The 23,458-nt window shown below is 42.3% G+C and overlaps 1 protein-coding gene across 2 annotated transcripts in view; it reads right to left on the bottom strand.

Annotated features, from left to right (window-relative positions):
- The window catches only part of REV3L (REV3 like, DNA directed polymerase zeta catalytic subunit), a 211,016-nt gene that overhangs the window by 26,903 nt on the left and 160,655 nt on the right, over positions 1 to 23,458 (bottom strand). For both annotated transcript variants that reach the window (XM_029047173.2, XM_029047174.1), the window contains 6 exons: positions 22,489 to 22,607; positions 16,140 to 16,258; positions 13,735 to 13,876; positions 8,664 to 8,908; positions 7,835 to 7,943; positions 3,655 to 3,861 (listed from right to left, as the gene is read on the bottom strand). In XM_029047173.2, coding sequence (XP_028903006.1) covers positions 3,655 to 3,861; positions 7,835 to 7,943; positions 8,664 to 8,908; positions 13,735 to 13,876; positions 16,140 to 16,258; positions 22,489 to 22,607 — 941 coding nt within the window. The remainder of the gene's footprint in view (positions 1 to 3,654; positions 3,862 to 7,834; positions 7,944 to 8,663; positions 8,909 to 13,734; positions 13,877 to 16,139; positions 16,259 to 22,488; positions 22,608 to 23,458) is intronic.

Here is a 23,458-nt window from a genome sequence, read left to right as displayed (position 1 = left end):
AGTTTTGGTTGTATGAAGGACCAGGGTGTGGCCAAACTGTCTTGAGAACTGACTCAATTAGGCCATCAAAATACCTTATTATGGTTGCCACATCTCACAAGATTCAAAACAACCTGTAAACCGTATTCTGATCCTGAAAGGCTTTTATCTTAATCAGCCAATAGTATTTTTTTGAGGACACTGATGAAATGCTTAGCAGAGAACAAAAGTAGTAAAAAAACAAAATAAAACACCGACCCTTGTCCTTGAGAAGCTTAAACTCTAAATCGGGGGAAAGAGGGATCATATGCAGATAGCGGGAGTAGAAGGGAAAAACAGATAGTGTTGGTAATGGCAAAATATAGAAAAATGAATACAGCAGTGAATAAATGGAGAAATACACAGATGATCTCTCTCTCTCTCTCATAGGGACATCAATATAAATGCTAAGGGTGGTTGTTGAGGTGAGCCCGTCAAAGGGCAGGGACTGTATCTGTTGTCGATTTGTACATTCCAAGCGCTTAGTACAGTGCTCTGCACATAGTAAATACTACTGAATGAATGAATGAATGAATGAACTGACAGGGGGAATTCCTCCTAGAGATGGTGAGTTTTCAGGGGGCATGTGGTCTGGGAGACTCAAAGGAGAAGGGAGCTCCAGACCGGGAGAGGAGCACAGCAAGGGATTTTGGGGGGATTGGAAAGAGGTACAGTAAGAAAGGTAGTTTGTGGGGAGTGAGGAGCAGGAGCTGGTGAGTATTGAATAGAGTGAACAGGGAGGGAGCGGGCTGGAGGCAAGCAAGAGAAGGAGCCTGGTCTACTGGGGAGAGCATGGGCCTGGAAGTCAAAAAGACTTGAGTTCTAATCTTGCCTCTGCCACTTGTCTGCTGTGTGACCTTGGGCAAGTCACATAAGTTCTCTATGCCTCAGTTCCCACATCTGTAAAATGGGGATTAAGACTGTGAGCTCTATGTGGGACAGGGACTGTATCCAACCTGATTACCTTGTATAATAATAATTATGGTACTTGTTAAGCACTTACTATGTGCCAAGCACTTTTCTAAGCTCTGGGGTAGATACATGGTAGTCAGGTGGACACAGTCCTTGTTCCACATAGGGCTCACAGTCTTAATCCCCATTTTACAGACGAAGTAAGAGAGGCTCAGAGAAGTTCAGCGACTTGCCCAAGGTCACACAGCAGACATATGGCGGAGCCGGGATTAGAACCCATGACCTTCTGACTTCCAGGCCTGTGCTCTATCCACTAAGCCATGCTGTTTCTGCTTCTTGTACCTACCGCAGCATTTAGTACAGCGCCTGGCACCTAATAAGCGCTTAACAAAAGGCTTTCATGAGGAAAACAGATGGATTACTTAGTTTCTCTGTGCCCCAGTTTCCTCATATGTAAAACAGCGTTAAAATCATACTTCTCCCTCAGACTGCAAGTCCCATGTGGGACAGGGACCAGGTTTGATCTTATCATCCTATCTCCCCCTGTGCTTAGCACAGTGCTTGGCATTTTAATAAGTGCTTAATACTGTCATTAGCGTGAGCTCCAGTGACGCCCTGCCTCCTGTTGTTGAGTATGCAAGGCAGCCTTTCGGTAGCGTTTACAAAATTTACCATGTTCATTGATGCTTTTAACTCTCTGTTCAAGATTCCAAAATTCTTTCGACATTAGTGCAGACAGTGGGGCTTAAGAGGGGCAGGGTGATATACACACAGCCCTTTCCTATCTCCATCCCACTTTAGTTCACTAAAACATCTCCACGTAGATTCAAAGCAGCCCATTCTCCTTTTTTAGAGGGCAGAAATGGATTCGGGGAATTGAAGACTTGTGATTACATTCGATCCCTTGGAAGAATGAACCTTAAGTACAGTATTTTAGGCCTTTCTCACTGCATTTTGTGACCATCAAAGACAATTATATAGAATTGCATTACCTTTTAAAAATCAATATATTTGCGCTCAGACCTTAAATTAGAGTTTAAGACTGCTAATATTAACAAATTCTTGAAAAGATTGTGCAAAAATTCAAAGAGGATCTCTACATACAGGAACCTCCATACTCTGAGCTCCTTCCACAACAACCAAGAGAATTCCTGAAAATACAGAGCACAATCTATACTTCACTCTAAATTATGATGGGGAATTTTTCATAAGAACTTTTTAGTTGGAGTTTACACGGGCATCTTATCTAATATCTGGTAAGGTTAATGTTAAGGTTAATGTTCCTTTTAAAGAATTTGTAAGGATTGGTGACATCTAAAACTTCAGAGACTCAGATTTTAATATTTCAAGGAATTAAATATTGTAAAGTTATTCTGTTGGAAAGTACACATATGATGAGCACCGGATTTAGACGATTGGTTTTATGGGGAAGGTCAGTGTCAAATTCTACATTTTAGGCAGTGCAAAGGAGAGTGAGAACTCAGCCAACACTTAAGTAGTGAAGGTGATAGCGGACTGACCTAATTACAATGATCATGACTTGGTTGAACTCCAAAAACAGAGAGTTGAGAAAACATGTTAATGAACAACCATGGTAATGAGGTCCCTCAGTTAAGTAAATTAAGGTGAACACACAGTCTGTTTCAAGTAAACAAATTAAAGTTGAACTGTGGGTAAATAATGTTGGCTATAAATATTCAGTGTAAATGAAGTAATCCCATTCAGCTTCAGAAGAATGATTTTTACGAAAGGATTAAAACGTAAATAAGTGAATGAAACTAGTTTTATTTTTCCAAGTTACCATTACTTTATGCTCTGAGTTATAAAATCATATGCAAATAAACCTCACACCAAATTTATTAGAAAATGGGAATTAAAATGGCAACTTTTAAAAAGTACTAGAAATGACTGGTTATAAATCACGAGAGGGCTATTTATGCTTCCAATAAGTGCTTCTATTTCTATAATTCTTTTCTAAATTTCAAAGACTTCTGAACCAAGCTTGCATTTCAATGATTTTTTTTCCAATTTGAAGTTCAGCTTCTCAAAGCCTGCAAAGATGGGATTCAAATAGCCAGTCAAATGGCTATGGGTGTAGTCAACTGAATTTCAGAGCTTGAAGATGCAGGCCCACTTTGATTTTCATTATTTAATAACTGTCCATACTGTGCCCTATTCATGCAGCATTCAGAACACCCTGAAATGCAAAGAATGGCCTCACAGGATTGTCCTGTGAAAGATTCAGGAGTTAATAATAATTGTGGTCTAGGTTAAGCGCTTACTCTGTGCCAAGCACTGTACTAAGCACTGGGGTACACACAATATCTGTATATTGGACAGAGTCCCTATCCCACATGGGGCTCTCAGTCTAGGAATTGCACTGGGTTTAGGTGGTGGGCGGTGGCTGAACATTCTCCAGGTCCTCCACTAATTGCCTTGTTTCCCATGATACTGAAGAGCTCATCTATACTGGAAGAAGAGGGAAATCCTGAAACACAAGGTGGGGAAACATGGAAGCTTCCTGAACTCCTGCTTCCATGGATCCTCTCAACAGGGAAAGGGTTATTAGGTTAAAATAGGTGCTGCCCCAAAAGAGCCACATGAACTTTCATTCATCAGGGGACTAATGTGAATTTCTAGTACACAAGCAAAAATAGGCTCTTTGGGGATGAAAGTCGGTTTTGAGGCTCTGCTGAAGAATTTCTGCATATTTTCACCACTCACCTCAATGCAGGGCATCCTCCCAGAATAGTTAGCAGTCGTATAGCCAAACGTGACGTTAGCTATAAGCTTAAGTCCCATCTGACGGGCTTCGAGCATCCGTGAAAGAGCTCTGTCGTGCTTGTAACTCTTCATCGACTGCTTTACCATGATCCTCGTCTTTAAAATTTCTTCTAGCATTTTTGGCAACACACCTTTTCTGACTGAAGGCTTTCATTAAGAAGAAAAAGGAAAGGTTAAAATTTCAAATATACTAAAGATTTTCAAATGAAAGGGAAACCAAAAAACTAAAAACAATAATAGTATTGGTATTTGTTAAGTGCTTACTATGTGCAGAACACTGTTCTAAGCACTGGGGTAGATACAGGGTAATCAGGTTGTCCCACGTGAGGGTCACGGTTAATCCCCATTTTACAGATGAGGTAACTGAGGCACAGAGAAGTGAAGTGACTTGCCCACAGTCACACAGCTGACAAGTGGCAGAGCCGGGAGTCGAACTCATGACCTCTGACTCCGAAGCCCAGGCTGTTTCCACTGAGCCACGCTGCTTCCTGTAGCAATCTATACAAGTTGAAATAAGCTACCTTCAGTTTGAATGAAAAAAAAAACCCCGAAATTATTTTAAAAAGAGGCCACTTTTTACCAAAAGAAAGTGCTTACCAAAACTGAATGCAAACTACTATAAAAGGGCAGTTCATCCATAACAAGGGGGAAGATTCAGTCTTAGAACTTTGTATGAAACCCTACTCTTTCATGAAGCAAACTGCAATCTGTAACTCGCCAAGTTGTTCTGTCCTAATCAATCAACAGCATTTACTGAATGCCTCCTACAGGCAAAGAAGATTACTAAATGCCAGGTAAAGAAGTAAAAGACAGATTCCCCGTTCCCAAGAAGATTACGGAGACAGCTACAAAATTTGCCCTGGGAGGCAACTGAATGGAAAGATGGGTCACTAAATAACTACTTCACTTGAAAAGGAAGTGAACAGACAGGCTACAGATGTGCTACAGATGGCGGTGAGTTTGTAAGTGTGAGCTGGTGTTCGGGAGGGAATACCTCCTGGAGGAGATGGATTTCAGGAGGGCTTTGAAGGAGGGAACAGCTGGGCCGTGGCAGATTTGGGGGGAGGCACGCATAGGGAGACCACGAGGAAGGGGATGGACGTGGGAGACAGTGAAAAGCTTTGCTTGGGTGAATCACCAAAATCGAGCTAAGCAGTAAGTAGGAATGAGAGAGATGGTAGAGAGCCCTCAAGCCAATCGTTAGGAGACTTTCAGGGAGAGAAAACTGAGTAGTCATTGGATAACTGTGCCTTTGCTTTTCCCAATAGTAATAATAATAATGATTACGGTACTTAAGCGCTTACTATGTGCCAAGCGCTATTCTAAGCGCTAGAGTAGATAACGCGGTGATCACATCGGACACGGTCCCTGTCCCACTTGGGGCTCACACTCTGATCCCCATTTTACAGATGAGGGAACTGAGGCACAGAGAAGCAGAGTGACTTGCCTACGGTCACATAGCAGACACGTGGCCGAGCCGGGATTAGAACCCAGGTCCTTCTGACTTCCAGGCCCGTGCTCTTATCCACTAGGCCAGGGTAGACTGAAGAATGATGGGGCTCCAACGTCGCCACAGACAAGGATGGCATCCCTCAGGGCAACAACCATACGACAATCACTTAACCACAGTGCTTCCTGAAAATGAGGCCCTACAAAGCATAGGGAATCTGGCACACTGACAAGACATCAATGCCACAGTCTGAAATGGAAAATGGGAAAGCACTTGGATCTAATAACATACCTACAGAGATCTACAAGCATAAAGGTGGGCTCTGCTTATTATTAGTATTAGAATAATAGAGTAATCATTATCGGAATAATAATAATAAGGGTATTTGTTAAGCGCTTACTATATGCCAAGCACTGTACTAAACGCTGGGGTAGACACAAGATAATCACGTCTCACAAGGGGCTCATGGTCTAAGCAGACTCCCAGGCCTGTCCTCTTTCCTCTAGACCACTTAGGCTTTACAAAAGCTTTTCCTCGGCACGTGGAACACGGAGAAGGTGCCAGAGGATCTTAAATTCATGTAGGGAGCCTGGTTGAATGGACAGAACATTCATTCACATTAGTTTTTATTGAGCGCTTACTATGTGCAGAGCACTGTACTAGGCGCTTGGAATGTACAAATGGGTAACAGGTAGAGACAGTCCATGCCCTTTGACGGGCTTACAGTCTAATCGGGGGAACAGAGATCTGAGAGACAGAGGATCCGGATGCCAGTCTCAACCCTGCCTCTGGCTTTCTGGGAGAGACCGTGGACACACAACTTCGCCTCTCTGGACTTCCCTCTGGTCACCTGTGAAACGGGAATAGTGACTAGCAACCTCCTCCCATCTTCAGGGACGTTGAGAGGGCAAAATGTGAAGAGTGACGTGAAAGTGCTTGGAAAAAACAGAAGCGCTCTACCAATTCAAGGCCTCATTTCAGGAATTTCTCTAACTTGCATCAGCTACTGTAAATATGAGCCTTCTCCTCCTACCCCACAGAGTTGACCCCACTTCAAGGTTACAGAGCAGCAGACATATGAAATCCAGCAACATGAGCTCATTACCATTTCCGGTTCATTTGATTTCTTTTTAAATTAGCATCTTATGCACAGTATTTTAAAGGCTCTTACCTCCTCTTAGGTGACATTCCAAGAGGAGCTGGATACTGCATCCATAATGAAATTTACTAATCATTTGCTAACTGGGGAAGCAGCGTGGCTCAGTGGAAAAGAGCCTGGGCTTCGGAGTCAGAGGTCATGAGTTCGACTCCTGACTCTGCCACTTGTCAGCTGTGTGACTTTGGGCAAGTCACTTCTCTGTGCCTCAGTTACCTTATCTGTAAAATGGGGATTAACTGTGAGCCTCACGTAGGACAACCTGATTACCCTGTATCTACCCCAGTGCTTAGAACAGTGCTCTGCACTTAGGAAGTGCTTAACAAATACCAACATTATTATTATTATTGTTATTAATTTACTAATCATTTCTCACTCAGAGGAGGTTTATGAATGCAAATCTGTAAAATTCCAGAAGAGGGCAGTATCACATGCTAGCATTTTTAGCGAGGTCAAAAATTTCTTAAGAATAGTTAGAATCTGCTCTTCAAGCACTATTTTTAAATATTTTACGTGTACTAAAAAAGAGAATTGTCCCTTTAGGTAATTTTTACAGTTGTTAGCAAGGTTATCTATATCTTTGATTTTTTTTTCTGGCTCATTCTTAAAAACGACGGGTGGGGAATGGATGGTACTTATTCATTCATACATTCATTCAATAGTATTTATTGAGCACTTACTATGTGAAAAGCACTGTACTAAGCGCTTGGAATATACAATTCGGCAACAGATAGTGACAATCCCTGCCCCAAAATGGGTTTACAGTCTAATCGGGGGAGAAAGACGGACAAAAACAAGACATCATCACCACGATAAACAGAATCAAGGGGATGGACACCTCATTAACAAAATAAATAGGGTAATAAAAATACAAACAAATGAGCACAGTACTGAGGGGAGGGGAAAGGAGAGGAGGAGGAGCAGAGGGAAAGGGGGTTTAGCTGAGGGGAGGTGAAGGGGGGAAAGGGGAGGGACCAGAGGGAAAAGGGGAAGCTCAGTTAGGAAAGACCTCTTGGAGGAGGTGAGCTCTCAGTACGGCTTTAAAGTGGGGAAGAGAATCAGTTTGGCAGAGGTGAGGAGGGAGGGCATTCCAGGACAGCGGGAGAACGTGGGATAGGCGTGAACGGGGGACGGTGAGGAGGTGAGCGGCAGAGGAGCGGAGCGTGTGCTGTGGGCAGTAGAAAGAGAGAAGGGAGGTTGAGGTAGGAGGGGGCAAGGTCATGGAGAGCCTTGACGCCCACAGTGAGAAGTTTTTGTTTCGTGTGGAGGTTGACAGGCAACCACTGGAGGTTTTTAAGGAGGGGAGTGACATGCCCAGAGTGTTTCTGCAGGAAGGTGATCCAGGCAGCGGAATGAAGAATAGACTGGAGTGGGGAGAGACAGGAGGAAGGGAGGTCAGAAAGAAGGCTGACACAATAATCCAGCCGGGATATTATGAGAGCACGTGTAAGGAAAATCTACATTCTAAGCTCCAATAACTTTACTCTGGAAGAGATCACTTATTTATAGATTACCTTAACAAAAGCGACTCCATTGGGTGAAACAGTGATATCATGTCGAATTTGGTAAAGTAAATCTGGAGGCACTCTTAGTGACGTACAGCCAAATTTAAATTCATCAAATCTAGTAAAAACAAGTTAAATATTGGAATGAACAATTCTGAAGATGAGTTTTTCCAAACCCTACCATTCCAACAACTCCAAAAGGCTCTTCTGTGCATAAACCCACTTAATATGGAAATTGCATCCTCGGAAAAAGCAGTGTCATATGAAATTACATTTTTAGAATTTCTGAGTCAAAAGGAAATAGACTATTAGGTTTCCCAAGTTAGGATATAATATGACCCCCTGCCTAAAGGGGGACACTCTGGGGAATCAGCATCTTTGGACAACAGACTCGGGCCAAGAAGGAAGTCTGAAAAGCACGGAGGCAATCTGTCCAACCGTAACTGGTCATTTATCAGTGCCTACTGTTTTGAATTACCCCCCTAAAAGGAAGAAAATAAAAGCAAATTCACCCACCATCAACTGGCTAAAGAAACAGCTACGGTTGGTCCCATGGAGAGATTTCATGTTCCTTTTTTCAACTTGCCTTTATAATTGCCCTGTGTACAGTCACTGCATGCTACAAAATTCCATTTAAGTGGGCTAAAATGAATCGACACGACTCATCTGATTTTACTCTTAGAATGCTTTGATCACAATCAAATCTAAGGTAGGGCTGAGAGCACCCTAACTTGTTAATTAGATCACGGGTAATACAATATTCAGAAGTCTACCACACTCTTAACCAATTGCCAGAATAAAACAAAACAACGGGGCATAAGCAAGAGAAATGGCTTACTTTCCCAGATTCTCCACATGACCGAGGCAGGTGGAAAAGCAGTAGTTGTATGCTATGACAATGGAGGGATACAAGGACTGGAAATCCAATACCAGAACAGAGTTGCTGTAAAACCGGGATTCGGGCTCCATTATTAAAGGAATACACTGTGGGGCTCTCATCCGAGATCTCTGCTGAGCACTTGGAGTCACTGGGATATAATTCAGGGGTTTAGCAACACGCAGCATCATGGATTCCACACGATACTATGGAGGGGAAAAAACAAAACAACCTTTAAGTGTAAATGTCATCTTTAGAACCTAACCATACAATGCCATCGCTATGCTGGATCAAAGATCTCCACCGGTAATAACAAAAGCCTTAATGTTAAAGGGGTGTACCGAGGAATTGCCCTAATCCATCTCTTGTAGAACCTTAACTTGGCTTCTCTTTTCACCGTTCTGCAATGAATTTATCCAAACCTGCTGATATTTCTTATGTTCACAGCTTCCAATGGCCACAAATGTCATGCTTACTTCCTGCTGAATGAGGAAGGGTTACCTTTGGTTGGTTTGGAATCTACCATTTTCAGGCTTCAATGGAGGCACCCTTTTTTGATATTGTACGATTTAGTGAATAACGGTTATACGTTCTCCTGTCCACTTAATTCACTCTACGGAAGATTTTACTCATGACTCCCTCAGTCCTCATATTTCCATATTAAACAGCCCTGGTCTTTTCAGTCTGTTTTCTTAATGGAGCTTCCCTCCATTTCCCTGATCATCTTGGCTGTTTTTTCTCTTGGTCCTCTCCAGCTCTATCATACTGATCCAAAGATGTGGCAATCGGATCTGCACACACTATTCCTGATGTGTATCTGCCAGCATTAATGTATTATTTTAAATAGTGACATAACCAGGCCTTCTGTTGGTTCTTTACCCTCCTCCTGAAGATTTCAAACATTTGTCAAGCCTAGTGGAAAGAGCACAGGCCTGGGACTCGGAAGGACCTGGGTTCTAATCCCAGCTCTGCCACCTGTCTGCTGTGTGACCTTTGGCAAGTCACTTAACCTCTATGCCTCAGTGCCCTCTTCTGCAAAATGGGGATTAAGACTGCAAGTCCTCTGAGGGACAGTGACTGTGTCCAACCTGATTAGCTTGTATCTACCCCAGTGCTTAGAAAAGTGGAAGGCAACAGTAAGCACTTAAAGTTATTACTTGGCCGGTCCTTTCAGCTGCTGCGCTTAAAGGACAGATGATTTATAAGAACAGTCAACAAAAATGTTGATATTTCTTTCCTGAGTTGTGACTGGTCAAGGCCCATTACCTCATAGTTGATATTTGGATTATTTTTTCCAAGGTGCGCAGCTTTGCACTTGTTTATTCCAGCCCTTCCCTTGGCCCATTTACTCAGCTTTTAAGAACTCTTTCTGGGGTTTAAACCTGTGATTCGATGTGGCATTTCAATAAGCAGAAGAGCTATGTTCTCTGCAAATTTAGGGATTTTCCTGTGCCTGTTCTTTTAGATCACTCAATATGTAAACAAAAGAAAATTCTAGCACTGAGATCCTCACACTCAAGAACCCTACAGACTACCAATTCTGTTATACCGCTATAGTGTACTCTCCCAAGCACTCAGTACGGTGCTCTGCAGACAGTAAGTGCTCAATAATAGTAATAATAATAATTATGGTATTTGTTAAACACTTACTACTTGCCAGGCACTGTATTAAGCACTGGGGTAGATATAAGCAAATCAGGTTGGGCACAGTCCCTGTCCCACGAGGGGCTCCAAGTCTCAATCCTCATTTTATAGATGAGGTAACTAAGGGACAGAGAAGTGAAGTGACTTACCCAAGGTCACCCAGCAGATAAGTGGCAGAGCTGGGATTAGAACCCATGTCCTTCTGACTCCCAGGTCCGTGCTCTATCCACTAGGCCGTGCTGCTCCTCAATGAACACCACTGACCCTTGTGGATCCCCACAGTTCACTCTTTGTTATCCTGAAAAATGGCTGTTTGCCCCTTACCTTTCATTCACTTTCTATCATCACAGAATGGTCCCTTCACACCTGTTACTCAAGTGTTTCTAAAAGCATGTGGAATGGATCTTTATCAAAGGCTTTTGCAAATCTGAATATAATCATATCCATCAGTCTCCCTCTCTCTGCTGGTTTTTTGACACTATCAAAGATTTGTAACAGAGTAGCAAGGATTTCCTCTTGCAGAAACAATGTAATTTTTCCTAAGTACTCAGTGATCCTAAGTGAAATTATGGATCCTACTAATTTGTCAGGTAAAGAAGACTCACTGGTCTACAGTTCCCAGGACCATCTTTGGAACATGTTTTATAAACAAGAATTACACTGGAGAGTATTTCTGCAACACCTCTGAAACAACGGGCTTACTTTGTTATAATGATAGGTTTCACACTCCTTTCACACATTCTGCCACTTGTTCTTTGGGTTCTTTTGGAAATCTTGGATGGGTGCCGTTCAATCCCAGGGGCTGGTTTAGGTTTGGATTCAGTGCATCGATCTGGTCCAAAATATCCTGTATAGTCACCACAATTTAACCAGTACTTTCTCAAAAATTGATTTGGATTGGGCAACCTCTCTAACCACTTCATCAGTGGAAGTAAATAACTAATTGAGCCCTTTGAATACTTTTCATTACTGAGTGTACATTTTGCTCCAAAGCTATCAAATGGCCCCAAACAATTCCTGCTTTGGATATGTTGGAAGAATCTTTTGTAATTAGCTAAGCAGAGGACATCTAACGCATCGCTATGCATTGTTCTGTTCTTTTCAGTTGGGTGAAATTTCACTGTTTTAAAAAAAAGTAGTCTCCCCTCACTTTGATGACCTCTAGAGAAGCAGCGTGGCTTAGTGGAAAGAGCACGGGCTTGGGAGTCAGAGGATGGGGGTTCTAATCCCGACTCCGCCACTTGTCTGCTGTGTGACCTTGGGCAAGCCACTTAACTTCTCTGGGCCTCAATTATCTCATCTGTAAAATGGGGATGAAGACTGTTAGCCTCACTGATTACCCTGTACTACTCCAGTGTTTAGAACAGTGCTTGGCACATAGTAAACGCTTAATAAATACCATCATTATTATTTTATTCTTGTAATACACAATGCAACTGGGCTGCTCTGCTTTCAAATTGAGATTGAGTAACTTTCTAATATAATGTACGTTCCTTCCTCCATTTCCATTTTAAACATATATTACCAATTCAACTGGAATAGGCCCTGAAGGAGCAAATTGAAAAAACACTTTTCCAGAAAATGCTAATTTATGAAATGGAAAATAAGTATGCAAATTAATTCCAGGAATATTAGAACTGACATTCTCAATGGCTAGGCTATGAATGTCGGTTTCTGGTTAACTTGAAAATTGCTGTGCAAAACTGATTAGATACACAAAAGAGAACTCTGGAGATTCCACTTCTAATGGAAAATCATGCAGGCATCTTCAACAGATTTAACATTTATGCTAATAAGCCATGCTCATAAAAATATTCGCACACATGCTTCAATATCTTCCCCATTTTCTCCTATCTGAGGGACTTGAGGTAACTGCAGATGAGCTCAAATTCAGTCAATCACGGCTATTTATTGAGCCCTTACTACATCAGAGCACTGTTCTAAGCGCTTGAGAGAGTACAATCCAACAGAATTAGCAGATGCGTTCCCTACCCGTAATGAGCTTAGGGTCTACAGGGAGAGACAGACATTAATATGAAAAAATAAGCAATTTATAATAAAAAATTTAAAGATCTATACATAAGGGCTGCGGGATTTGGGGTGGGGTGAATATCGAATGTCAAACTGCCACAGTTGTTTACGATCACTTATAATACGCTGGTCGTAAAGTCCTGAGAGCAGGAATCACGTCTACTCTACCAAATGCTTAGAATGGTGCTCTACACACGGTAAGCACTCAGATAAAACTACCTAACAGCAGCAAGGGAGCAAGGAAAAGTGATTTTTAAAAAATGGTATTGATTAAGGGTTTACTACATGCCAGGTACTGTACTAAACACTGCAGTGGATAGACGCTAATCAGGTTGGACACAGTCTATGTCCCACATGGGGCTCATCATCTTAATCTCCATTTTACGATGAGGTAAGTTCAGCCACTTCCCAAGATCACACTCGCAGACAAGTGGTGGAGCTGGAATTAGAACCCAGGTCACCTGACTCCCAGACCCACGCTCTTTTCACTAGGACGTGCTGCTTTACTAGGCCACGCCACTTCTTCTCCCGACACTGCCCTTCACTGAACTTTGATAACTTTGGATCCTCGGAAAATATCCCCAGCTATCAGAGCACACTCTCATCATAGATGACATTAGTCGAATGCCACCAAAGACCCAAAAGGAAACAAGAGGGAGTATCCAGAGTAGATACGAAAGAAAGGAACTCGATCCTTGATATCCTACAGTATATATGACAGGGAGAACAGAGTGTAACCTTCGCTCCTACATTTCAGCATCCCAAAAGCTTGTTGAGCTGTTGGAAAGTGAACCCATGACTGCTTTTGGAGCGTTGGTGTTCTATTCCTAGATCTCTAGAGGACCTGCTGGGGATCTGGATCCTGCATGGGGAAGCAGAGGCTGATTGCATCTTTGCATACGATCCCAAAGGGTGAGGGAAGAGTTTCATGGTTTTCCTGATCTAGAGGCAAAACTAGGTATGCTGTTTGGAAGACCCCAATATGAAAAATCACCGCAAAGAGAGATGAGGACAAATCATTTATAGAAGTCTTGCAAAGAGTCAGTGCGAGAGCCAATTTATACTGGGTCAGCACTAAAGAAATACTGATTTCAGAATTTTACAACCGGTATACATTTTAGACTATAAAGAAAGGTCTAATATGTTTTTTTGAAATCTTTACACGGAAGATCCAAGGAACAGAAAATTATCAGGGTATTAGATTTTTCAGGACTAGGAAATCAAAAATCAGATGAAAATTTGGAGTATGCCAAATATTTAAAATATAAAATTAATTTTGATTTTTAGTAGAGCACATTCAATATTTCGATGAGTTATTTACGACCTTAAAAGTTTAAAGAAAATCATGTAATCTTACCTGCGATCCCCTTGTCAGTACATGAAGGAATTGGATCCCAAAAAGCCTTGCCATTTCACTGGTTTTCCCAATTATATCCAGCTGTTCTAACATTTGCAGATTCCCACGGACACGGCTAACATAGTGATCGACCATTTTCCATCTGTTAAAGAAAACAATCTAGATTACAAACAGCAGGAATAGAGGAAGAGTTTGGTTATTTTTCTTAAAAGTGCTGTTTTCACTTTTGAGACAAGGTATATTTTTAGAACAAGACACTGACCAGAAAAGCTGGTGGCTGATATTCCATTAAACAGGATTCTCATTTCCCTCATAGCTACTCATAGGTTTGGCCCAGTGCCTATAGTACGAGCAGTACATGGTAAATGTTGAATAAACTCCATTAGCACTATTTTTTAAAATGTTCTTTTGAAGCCTACAAATTAAGGCCTGAATTTAAAAAAAATCCAACAACTAAACGACTTGGGGACTAGAAGTGAACTCAATGGTCACGTTAAGCTTCAATTTACTCATTAATAAGATGTTTCCATCAAACATTTTCAAGGACAGAGAGAGAAACTGGGGATTTTTAAAATGTTTGCATTTTGAAGAAATATGACCTAATGCACTTTCTTCAGAATGGGTTAGAAATGTGTTTTTCAATTCTCTTTTAATTTTGTTTTCTGTCCTGAAGACAGAAGAGAGGAAAAAAGGAACGGAAAAGAACTTGCAGCAGGTAAGAAAACAAATGACTGGAACGATTATCTAAATGAAAGTACAATCACTGAAGGGGGAAAAAATGATACATAGAATAAATTGACATTACTTCTCTATCAAATTTCTGCTTCTATGTCCTATGATTTTATCTCCCTGTCTTTCTTCTCCCACACCGACTTAAGACCAGCCGGATATGGGCAACTGCATTATGAAGGCTACCGAAATTTGTTTCAACTGAAAACAAATTTAGACAAACTGATCTTAAATGGGACCTGACCTCTCAAGTTGTCAAAAAGCAACTGCCTTCTGACATTCCCTTTCCTCTCCAGGTATACTGTTACCATTCATTCCTTCAATAATACTTATTGAGCACTTACTCTATACAGAGCACTGGACTAAGCGCTTGGAATGGACAATTAGGCAACAGATAGAGACAATCCCTGCCCAATGACGGGCTCACAGTCTAATCGGGGGAGACAGACAGACAAAAACAAGACAACATAATCATGATAAATAGAATCAAGGGGATGTACACCTCATTAACAAAATAAATAGGGTAATAAATAATATGTACAAATGAGCACAGTGCTGAGGGGAGGGGAAAAGGAGAAGGGGAGGACCAGAGGGTGGGCCTAAGCCCTTATCCTTTCCTCCATGACTACCGCATCAGCCTCTTCGCTGTCTTCCCTGCCTCCGGTCTCTTCCCACTCCAGTTTATACTTCATTCTGCTGCACGGGTTATTTTTCTACAGAAACATTCAGTCCATGTTTCCTTACTTCTCAAGAACCTCCAGTGGTTGCCTATATACACCGCCAAAGTGAACAGAAACTCCTTACCGTTGGCTTTAAAGCATTCTATCACCTTGCTCCCTCTTAACCTCGCCTCGCTGCTCTCTTATTACAACCCAGCCTGGACACTGCGCTCCTCTAATGCCAACCTACTCACTATCTCGATCTCATCTATCTGGCTGTTGACCTTTGGCCTGGAATGCCCTCTCCATATACGACAGACAACTGCTGTCTCCACTTTCAAAGCCTTTTTTTTTTTAAACTTCATACCTCTGTAGAAATGTATTTCAATGTTAGCGTAAGGAAGTTCTTCCTAAAGCCTAATTTAAATCCTTCCTGCTGCATATTAAAACCATTCCCTCTTGTCTTATCCTTAATGAAACCTGCTCCATAATGTACTTTGGGGCATTTTGTCTGCATTAAAACACTTTATTTTGGAATTTTTTTCCCAAATGTATAGAAGTTTATATTTAACTTCTATTTAATAAATTCTCATACATATAAAGACACACCTGTAACCCCACTTGTCGAATGTCACATTTTCCATATTAATAAAATTCACATAGAATTCCTATTTTAATCATTTCCTCAAGCTTGGAATTTCCCAACATTAAAAGTCCCATAATGACTTTATGCAAGGACTCAGTATTTTCCTGTGATTTAACTTCACTTCCTGGTTTTGCCTTGGAGAGGATGTGATCTTTCCTGCTCATATCAAATTCTCATTAAAACTGCATCTCTTCCACCCTCACTCCCAGGGGGCTCATTAAATTCAATTTTACAAGTTTCATTCATCTCAATATTCTATTCCACCATTTTGACATTTTGTACTCGCTGAGGCTGCTTTCACAGCAAACGTTAACATTTCAAAATCTGTACATTTAAATTATAAAATGTAATTCTTTTCACTGAAAAGTTACCTGTAAAGATCTGTCTTGTTATCAAACCAATCGGATAAGATCCGAAAAGTGAAGAGGGGAAAACGCTGATGAAGAACATGGAAGCCCACATTTTCAAAGGTATAATTAGTGAGAGCCACCTAGAAAAATAAAAGGAACTGTTACAATGCCTTAGATACATATATCAGATTTTATTTCAAAAGTTCTAAACCTTCAGATTAACAAATTTTACAACTTTATATGCCACTGAAATGAAATCAATCAAAATCTGGCAAACATCAGAATGCTGCTAAACCAAGTAGTTAATATAGTCTTATCTGCCTTAAAGTTTGTCCTTTGAAGGTATGTGGATGCTGTGGATTTTTGAGGTGAGCTAGTTGTTGAAATACGTTGCATTAGCGAATCAAGGGTAGATTTTCTGGTTTTCTGTGAAGAATACTGGCTGTCCAAACGCACAAATACCTCCTCCCTTCTTTGAAAGACGTAAATGTTACCTCAAAATCACCACACAACATATAATTGAACGAAGCCCTGTTAAGTCCCTTTGGGAATGACCCACACTCTGAGTAGCACTAGTCCAAATAAAAACCCCAAAGAAATTTCATTTTTCAGGGACACTTTGGGCTCTCAAAATATTTACCCTTCTTCAGAACCCTGTACAGCCTGGTTTGAATATTTCCATATAAAACTGTATTTCTGAAAAATGGTGATGGTATTTAGCACTATATACTTTTTAGGTATATTACAGAGGGTCTTTTGAATTTTCTGGGATTTCTGTAGCCTGTTGTTAAAAGTGTTTCCAGTGGTTTCAAAAATGTAGTGCCACGTTATATTGTACTCTCCCAAGGGTTCAGTACAGCGCTTGGCACACAGTAAGCACTCAATAAGTACGACTGAACGAGCCCTATACTTGTCTCTAAATTCATAGTTAGACCGATTGCTGAAAGGCCCAGGGTGGATTAGAGGGGAACGGGATTGCCAAAATCCATGTTTTTATGGGAATTTGAATGTTTCAGTCTGATTCTGCTTCAGCCTTGGCTGCACTGGAGTTCATTCATTCAATCGTATTTATTGAGCGCTTACTGTGTGCAGAGCACTGTACTAAGCGCACGGAGTTTTGGAAAGTTGAACAGTTATACCTAATCAATATACTTAATAATTGAGCAGCGTGGCTTAGTGGCAAGAACATGGGCTTAGGAGTCAGAGGTTGTGGGTTCTAATCCCGACTTCACCGCTTATAATAATGTTGGTATTTGTTAAGCGCTTACTATGTGCAGAACACTGTTCTAAGTACTGGGGTAGATACAGGGTAATCAGGTTGTCCCATGTGAGGCTCACAGTTAATCCCCATTTTACAGATGAGGTAACTGAGGCACAGAGAAGTTAAGTTACTTGCCCACAGTCACACAGCTGACAAGTGGCAGAGCCAGGAGTCGAACCCATGACCTCTGAGTCCGAAGCCCAGGCTCCTTCCACTGAGCCACGCTGCTTCTCAGCTTATCAGCTGTGTGACTCTGGGTAAGACACTTAACTTCTCTGTGCCTCAATTACCTCATTGGCAAAATGGGGATTAAGACTGTGAGCACCATGTGGGACAACCTGATTACCTTGTATCTACCCCAATGCTTAGAACAGTATTCGGCACAAAGTAAGCACTTAACAAATATCATAATTATTTGTACTAAACACTTACTGTACTAAGTGCTTGGGAACAACAGAATACGTAGACATGATGTCAGTCCTTAAGGAGCTTATGATATAGCAGTGAAGACAGAGATAAAAATAAATTACCTGTATCCAACCTAAGGATATGGACATGAGTACTTGCCTGGTTCTCCTCCTATCCCTCTGGCCACTCATTCTTAGTCTCTTTCACGGGCTCCTCCTCTGCCTCCCGCCCTCTAACTGTGGGGTCCCTCAAGGCTGGGTCCCTTCCTATTCTCCACCTACACCCACTCCTTTAGAAAATTCATTCACTCCTATGGCTTCAACCGCCAACTCCATATGGATGATTCCCAAATCTACATCTCCAGCTCTGATCTCTCTCCTTCCCTGCAGTGTCATTTCCTCCTGCCCTCAGAACAACTCTATCTGGATGCCCCCCGTCACCTCAAACTTCACATGTCCAAAACAGAACTCCTTATCTTCCCACCCAAACCCTCTCCTCCCCTTGACTTCCCCATTACTGTAGAGAGCACCACTATCCTCCGTTTCACAAGCCTGTAATTTTGGCATTTTCTTATCCTCAATTTATCTCTCTCATTCAACCCCCACATTCAATCTGTCACCAAATCCTGTCAGTTTAACCTTCCCAACATTACTAAAATTTGGCCTTTCCTCTCCATCCAAAATGCTACCACATTAATAAAGCCCTTATCCTAGCCCACCTAGATTACTGCGTCAGCCTCCTTGCTGATCTCCCTGCCTTCTATCTCTCCCTTTGCCAATCCATACTTCACTCTGCTGCCTGGATCGTTTTTCTGCAAAACCATTACATCCATGCTTCCCCATTCCTCAAGAATGACATTACTACTTTGGGGAAAACGTTGAGGCAATTAGTTTATTTCCCCAAATGCCCACTGAGCCCATGAGATTCCAGTTGGCAGTAAATTCTCTCAAAGCCTTCCAGTGCCTCTTGGCGATCCAACTCTAGAGCTCCTTTGGGACTGAAAAGCAAAGGTGACGCAATCTGAGACTCCTCCTTTTCTTTAGATTGATTCTGATCGGAGGAAGGTTACCCTTACAGGTATTTCAGGCCTGGCAGCGACTGCTGATTTTGGATGAAAGCTCTCTCCCCTTTCCAGCATTGTTCTGATTAATTCCACAAAATCCTCTGGTAGGGAATAGTTTTAACACAGACTCTTCTCTGCAGTGGTTGTGAGAAGCCGCCTACATAAACCCTGGAGTCAACTCCAGGGCAAACGCCCTTTAAAATGATGTGGAAAATCATAGATATGCTGACTAAACCCTGCCCCGGTGTTTCTCCTGGATTTGCTCCCTTTTTCACTCCATCCCAGCCCCCAGCACTCATGTACCTATCCCTAATTTATTTATTCATATTAATGCCTAGCTCCCCCCTTCTAGACTGTGAGCCAGTTGTGGGCAGGGACTGTCTCTCTTTGTTGCTGAATTCTACTTTCCAAGCGCAGTACATTGCTCTGCACACAGTAAGCGCTCAATAAATAAGACTGAATGAATGCTCGGCACACAGTAAGTGCTCAATCAATACGATCGACTGATTGGTTCTTAAGCTTTTTAGACGCCATTCCCGCCCCTCCTCCACCCTCAACAGATTAGGCTAATGCAGAACACTTACTTCATTCCTCAAATACCAACCTACACACCGTTTTTCGCTCTGGCCTCTCTTCCCATAGACCCCTTCCACATGCCCTCCTTCTTGCCAGGAACTCTCCCCTCCTTCACTTCTGACAGAACTCTATTTTTCCCACCTTCAAAGTCCTACTAAAGTGACATCTCCTCCTGGAAGCCTTTCCTGACTAATCCTTTCATTTCCGCATGCTACTTTCCCTCACTAAAGCACCACCCATGCATTTGAGCTCGTCCCCACTAACATCTTAGATCCTCATCCCACCCCTACCTGCTGGGCACATATGTTCATATCTATATACTTGGTTACATGAGAGCATGGGCTAGGGAGTCAGAGGTTGTAAATTTTAATCCCGGCTACGCCACTTGTCAGCTGTGTGATTTTGGGCAAGTCACTTAACTTCTCTGCCTCAGCTACCTCATCTGTAAAATGGGATTAAGACTGATGAGCCCCATGTGGGACAACCTAATAGACCCGTCCTCTTCAAGGCAAAGACTCCATATATGACCCAATGAACTGAAAGAGAAAGATGCGAGCAGTCTAATTAGGCAAATACAGTCCCTTCCCTGCCAGTGAGAATTAAGAAGTGAACACAGTGCTGGAAAATCTGCAAGCACCCCTAAACAGGAGGTAAGAAAAATGTGAGCTCTTCAATGTCTAACTACAAGATTAAAATACTTCCCATTCAGATCCAACTCTAAAGTTCTCTTACCCAGATGATGGTAAAATTGTCAAGTCAAGGCCTTTAGAAAGCAGCACAAATCAATACACTAATCAATTAATGGTGTTTATTAAGCACCCACTGTGTGCACAGCACTGTACTGTGAGCTTTGGAGAGTACAATGTAAATTGACTGACATGTTCCCTGCTTACAGGAGCTTACAGTTTAACAATTAATCAATCATCTTTATTGAGCACTCACTGTGTGTGTGGGACTGTATTAAATAATAGTAATAATAATACTAATAATAATTATGGTATTTATTAAGTGCACACTGTGTGCCAGGCACTGTTCTAAGCGTTGGGGTAGATACAAGATAATTGGGTTGGACACAGTCCCTGCCCCACATGGGGCTCAGTCTTAATCCCTATTTTACAGATGAGGAAATTGAGCCACAGAGAAGTTAAGTGACTTGCCCAAGGTCAAACAGCAGACAAGTGACGGAGCCAGGATTAGAACCCATGACTTTCTGACTTCCAGGCCTGTGCTCTATCCACTAGGCCATGCTGCTCCTCATGCTTGGAAGAGTACAACACAACAGTGTAACAGACACATTCTCTGCGCATCATGAGCTTACGGTCTAGAGGAGACAACCATTAATATACAGAAATAAATTACAGATGTATACCCCTGTTGGGGGCAGGGGTGGTGAATAAAGGGAGCAAGACAGGGAGAAGCTGATGGGGGTGGGAAAAGAGGAAATGAGGGCTTAGTCAGGGAAGGCCTCTTGGAGGAAATAAGGCTTTGAGAGTGGGGAGAGTAACTGTCTGTTGGATATAAAAAAGGAGGGCGTTCCAGGCCAGAGGCAGGACGGGGCGGGAGGTCAGTGGCGAGAAAGACAGGATCGAGGAAGAGTGAGTAGGTTGCCATTAGAGAAGCAGAGTGTGCGGGTTGAGTTGTAGCAGGAGAGTAGGAGGGGGCAAGTTGATTGAGTGCTTTGAAGTTGTTGGTGGGGAGTTTCTGTTTGATACAGAGGTGGATGGGCAACCACTAGAGGTTCTTGAGGAGTGGAAAAACGGTGCAGGTAGCAGAGTGAAATATGGAGTTACGAGTGACAAGGGGCTGGGAGGTCAGCAAGGAGGCTGGATACAGTAACAAGGCAGAAAAGGATAAACGATTGGATTAACATTGGTACCTGTTTGGATGGAAAGGAAAGGGTGGATTTTAGCGATGTTATGGAAGTTGAACTGACAGGATTTAGTGATGGATTGACTGTTTGGGTTGAAAGAGAGAGGAGTCAAGGATAACGACAAGGTTACAGGCTTGTGTGACAGGAAGGATGGTGGTACAGTGATGGGAAAGTCACAAGGGAGGGAAGGATTTGGGTAGGAAGATAAGGAGTTCTGTTTTGGACATGTTAAGTTTGAGATGATGGCAGCATATCCAAGTAGAGATGTATTGAAGGCAGGAGGAAATGTGAGACTGCAGAGAGGGAGAGAGATCAGGGCTGGAGATGTTGATTTGGGAATCATCCGCATAGAGGTGGTAGTTGAAGCCATGGGAGTGAATAAATTCTCTGAGGGAGTGGGTGTAGATGGAGAATAGAAGGGGGATTCAGAACTGAACCTTGAGGAACTCCCACTGTTAGGGGGTGGGAGGCAGAGGAGGAGCCCGCAAAAGAGACTGCGAATGAGCAACCAGAGAGACAGGAGGAGAACCTGGAGAAGACAGTGCCAGCGAAGCCGAGGTTGGATAATGTTTCTAAGAGAAGGGGGTGGTCAGCAGAGTCAAGAGTCTTACAGTCTATAAAAAAAAGTCACCCAAATCAGCAGGTTTGTTTATATAGTACAATAATAGCTTTAGGGTGGTGCAGAAGACATCCATCTTAGTTTACTAGTCCAAGGAGAAGTTCACCTAAATCACCCAGAGGGTTTAGATTTATACTCTACGCTAGCTTTAAAAATCTTCAGGAACAGAGATCCCAGTTTCTCTCTATAGCTTGCTTAATCTTCTTCTGTTCCAAGATTGGCTTCAATATGTTCAACCAGAAGATGTAGAATTGATTAGGGGACAGGTATGTGATTTATGATAGAAAGAAAAATATTTCTGGCCTAAGTTAAGCAAAACAGTTGCACTGACTTTTCCAGGAGTTCTAAGGATATTTTTAGGGCCCAAATATATTAAGAGAAAAATCAGTGGGAAAACAAACAGCTTGATTATTCTGAGTCACAGAAAAATAATATTTCTTAACTATTCCTTAAACATTTTAAAAGGATAATACAGATTTAATTATTAAGATGGAAAAAATGAATTACATTTTGCTTTAAAAAGAACGACCCATCCAATCTCACTCATTTTCATTTTTAAACAAGGTACCTTACCTCATTTCTCATAATTCTCCAAAGATTTAGGGTAATGCGGCCAACGATATTTATTTCACTCATTGTGTCTGATCCATATTCATCTCTTTCAGCAGCAAATCTGTTTTCCTTTTTATCATCTACAGAAATGCAAACAGAATGCATTAAGATTTGGACATGCTTATAAAAATGATTCACCTTGGGGGCTCCCCCAGAGAGATCCATTCCCATCGAGAGTGGGTCGCATGGCCTAGGGGGCATCCAAGATGCTGGATTAAGGCTCCAGTCTCTTTAGGGATGTGGGTTTGAATCCCACCACTACTGTGGGAACCTTAGAAGAAGCAGTATGTCCTAGTGGACAGTGCACAGACCTAGGAGTCAGAAGGACCTGGGTTCTATCCCCAGCTCTGCCACTTGTCTGCTGTGTGACCCTAGGCCAGTCACTTAACCTCTCTGTGCCTCCGTTACTTCATCTGTAAAATGGGGATTGAGACTGTGAGCCCTGGGTGGGAAACTAAGTGCAACCTGAGTAACTTGTATCTACCCCAGCGCTTAGGACAGTTCCTGGCATGGAGTAAATGCTTAACAAATACCATTAAAACAAACGAAAACAATGGTGGTCCTATGGTGGATTCCTGCTCAAGGGGATCAGGTGACTGATCCATGGCTTACTTTGATGCCAGAGTCCAGCATGTCCTCAGCTCTGACCAAAACCACCAGAAATCCTTGTGAAGACCCTGGGTCTTTAAGGAAGTTGGGATTCTTGAGACCTGGATGCCTTGGGGAGACCTGGCACTGCCAAAGCCCAGTCCCGAGAACTTACTACATTTGGCTCAGGGTCCCTTTCGAGGTTGGTGGGGTGGGGTCGAGCGTTAGGGGGCCCATATGCTTCAGAGCTATAACTCATTTCCCATTTTTGCTTTGATTGGTACTGTGGTTAATCTGGCATCACTCCCAGAGTGCCTCAAAACCCCCAGATCCTCAGGCAACG

The sequence above is a fragment of the Ornithorhynchus anatinus genome, chromosome 19 (assembly GCF_004115215.2).
Source record: "Ornithorhynchus anatinus isolate Pmale09 chromosome 19, mOrnAna1.pri.v4, whole genome shotgun sequence".
Lineage (NCBI taxonomy): Eukaryota > Metazoa > Chordata > Mammalia > Monotremata > Ornithorhynchidae > Ornithorhynchus > Ornithorhynchus anatinus.
The sequence above is the reverse complement of the archived record's forward strand: the minus strand, read 5'-3'. Positions and strand labels throughout refer to the sequence as shown.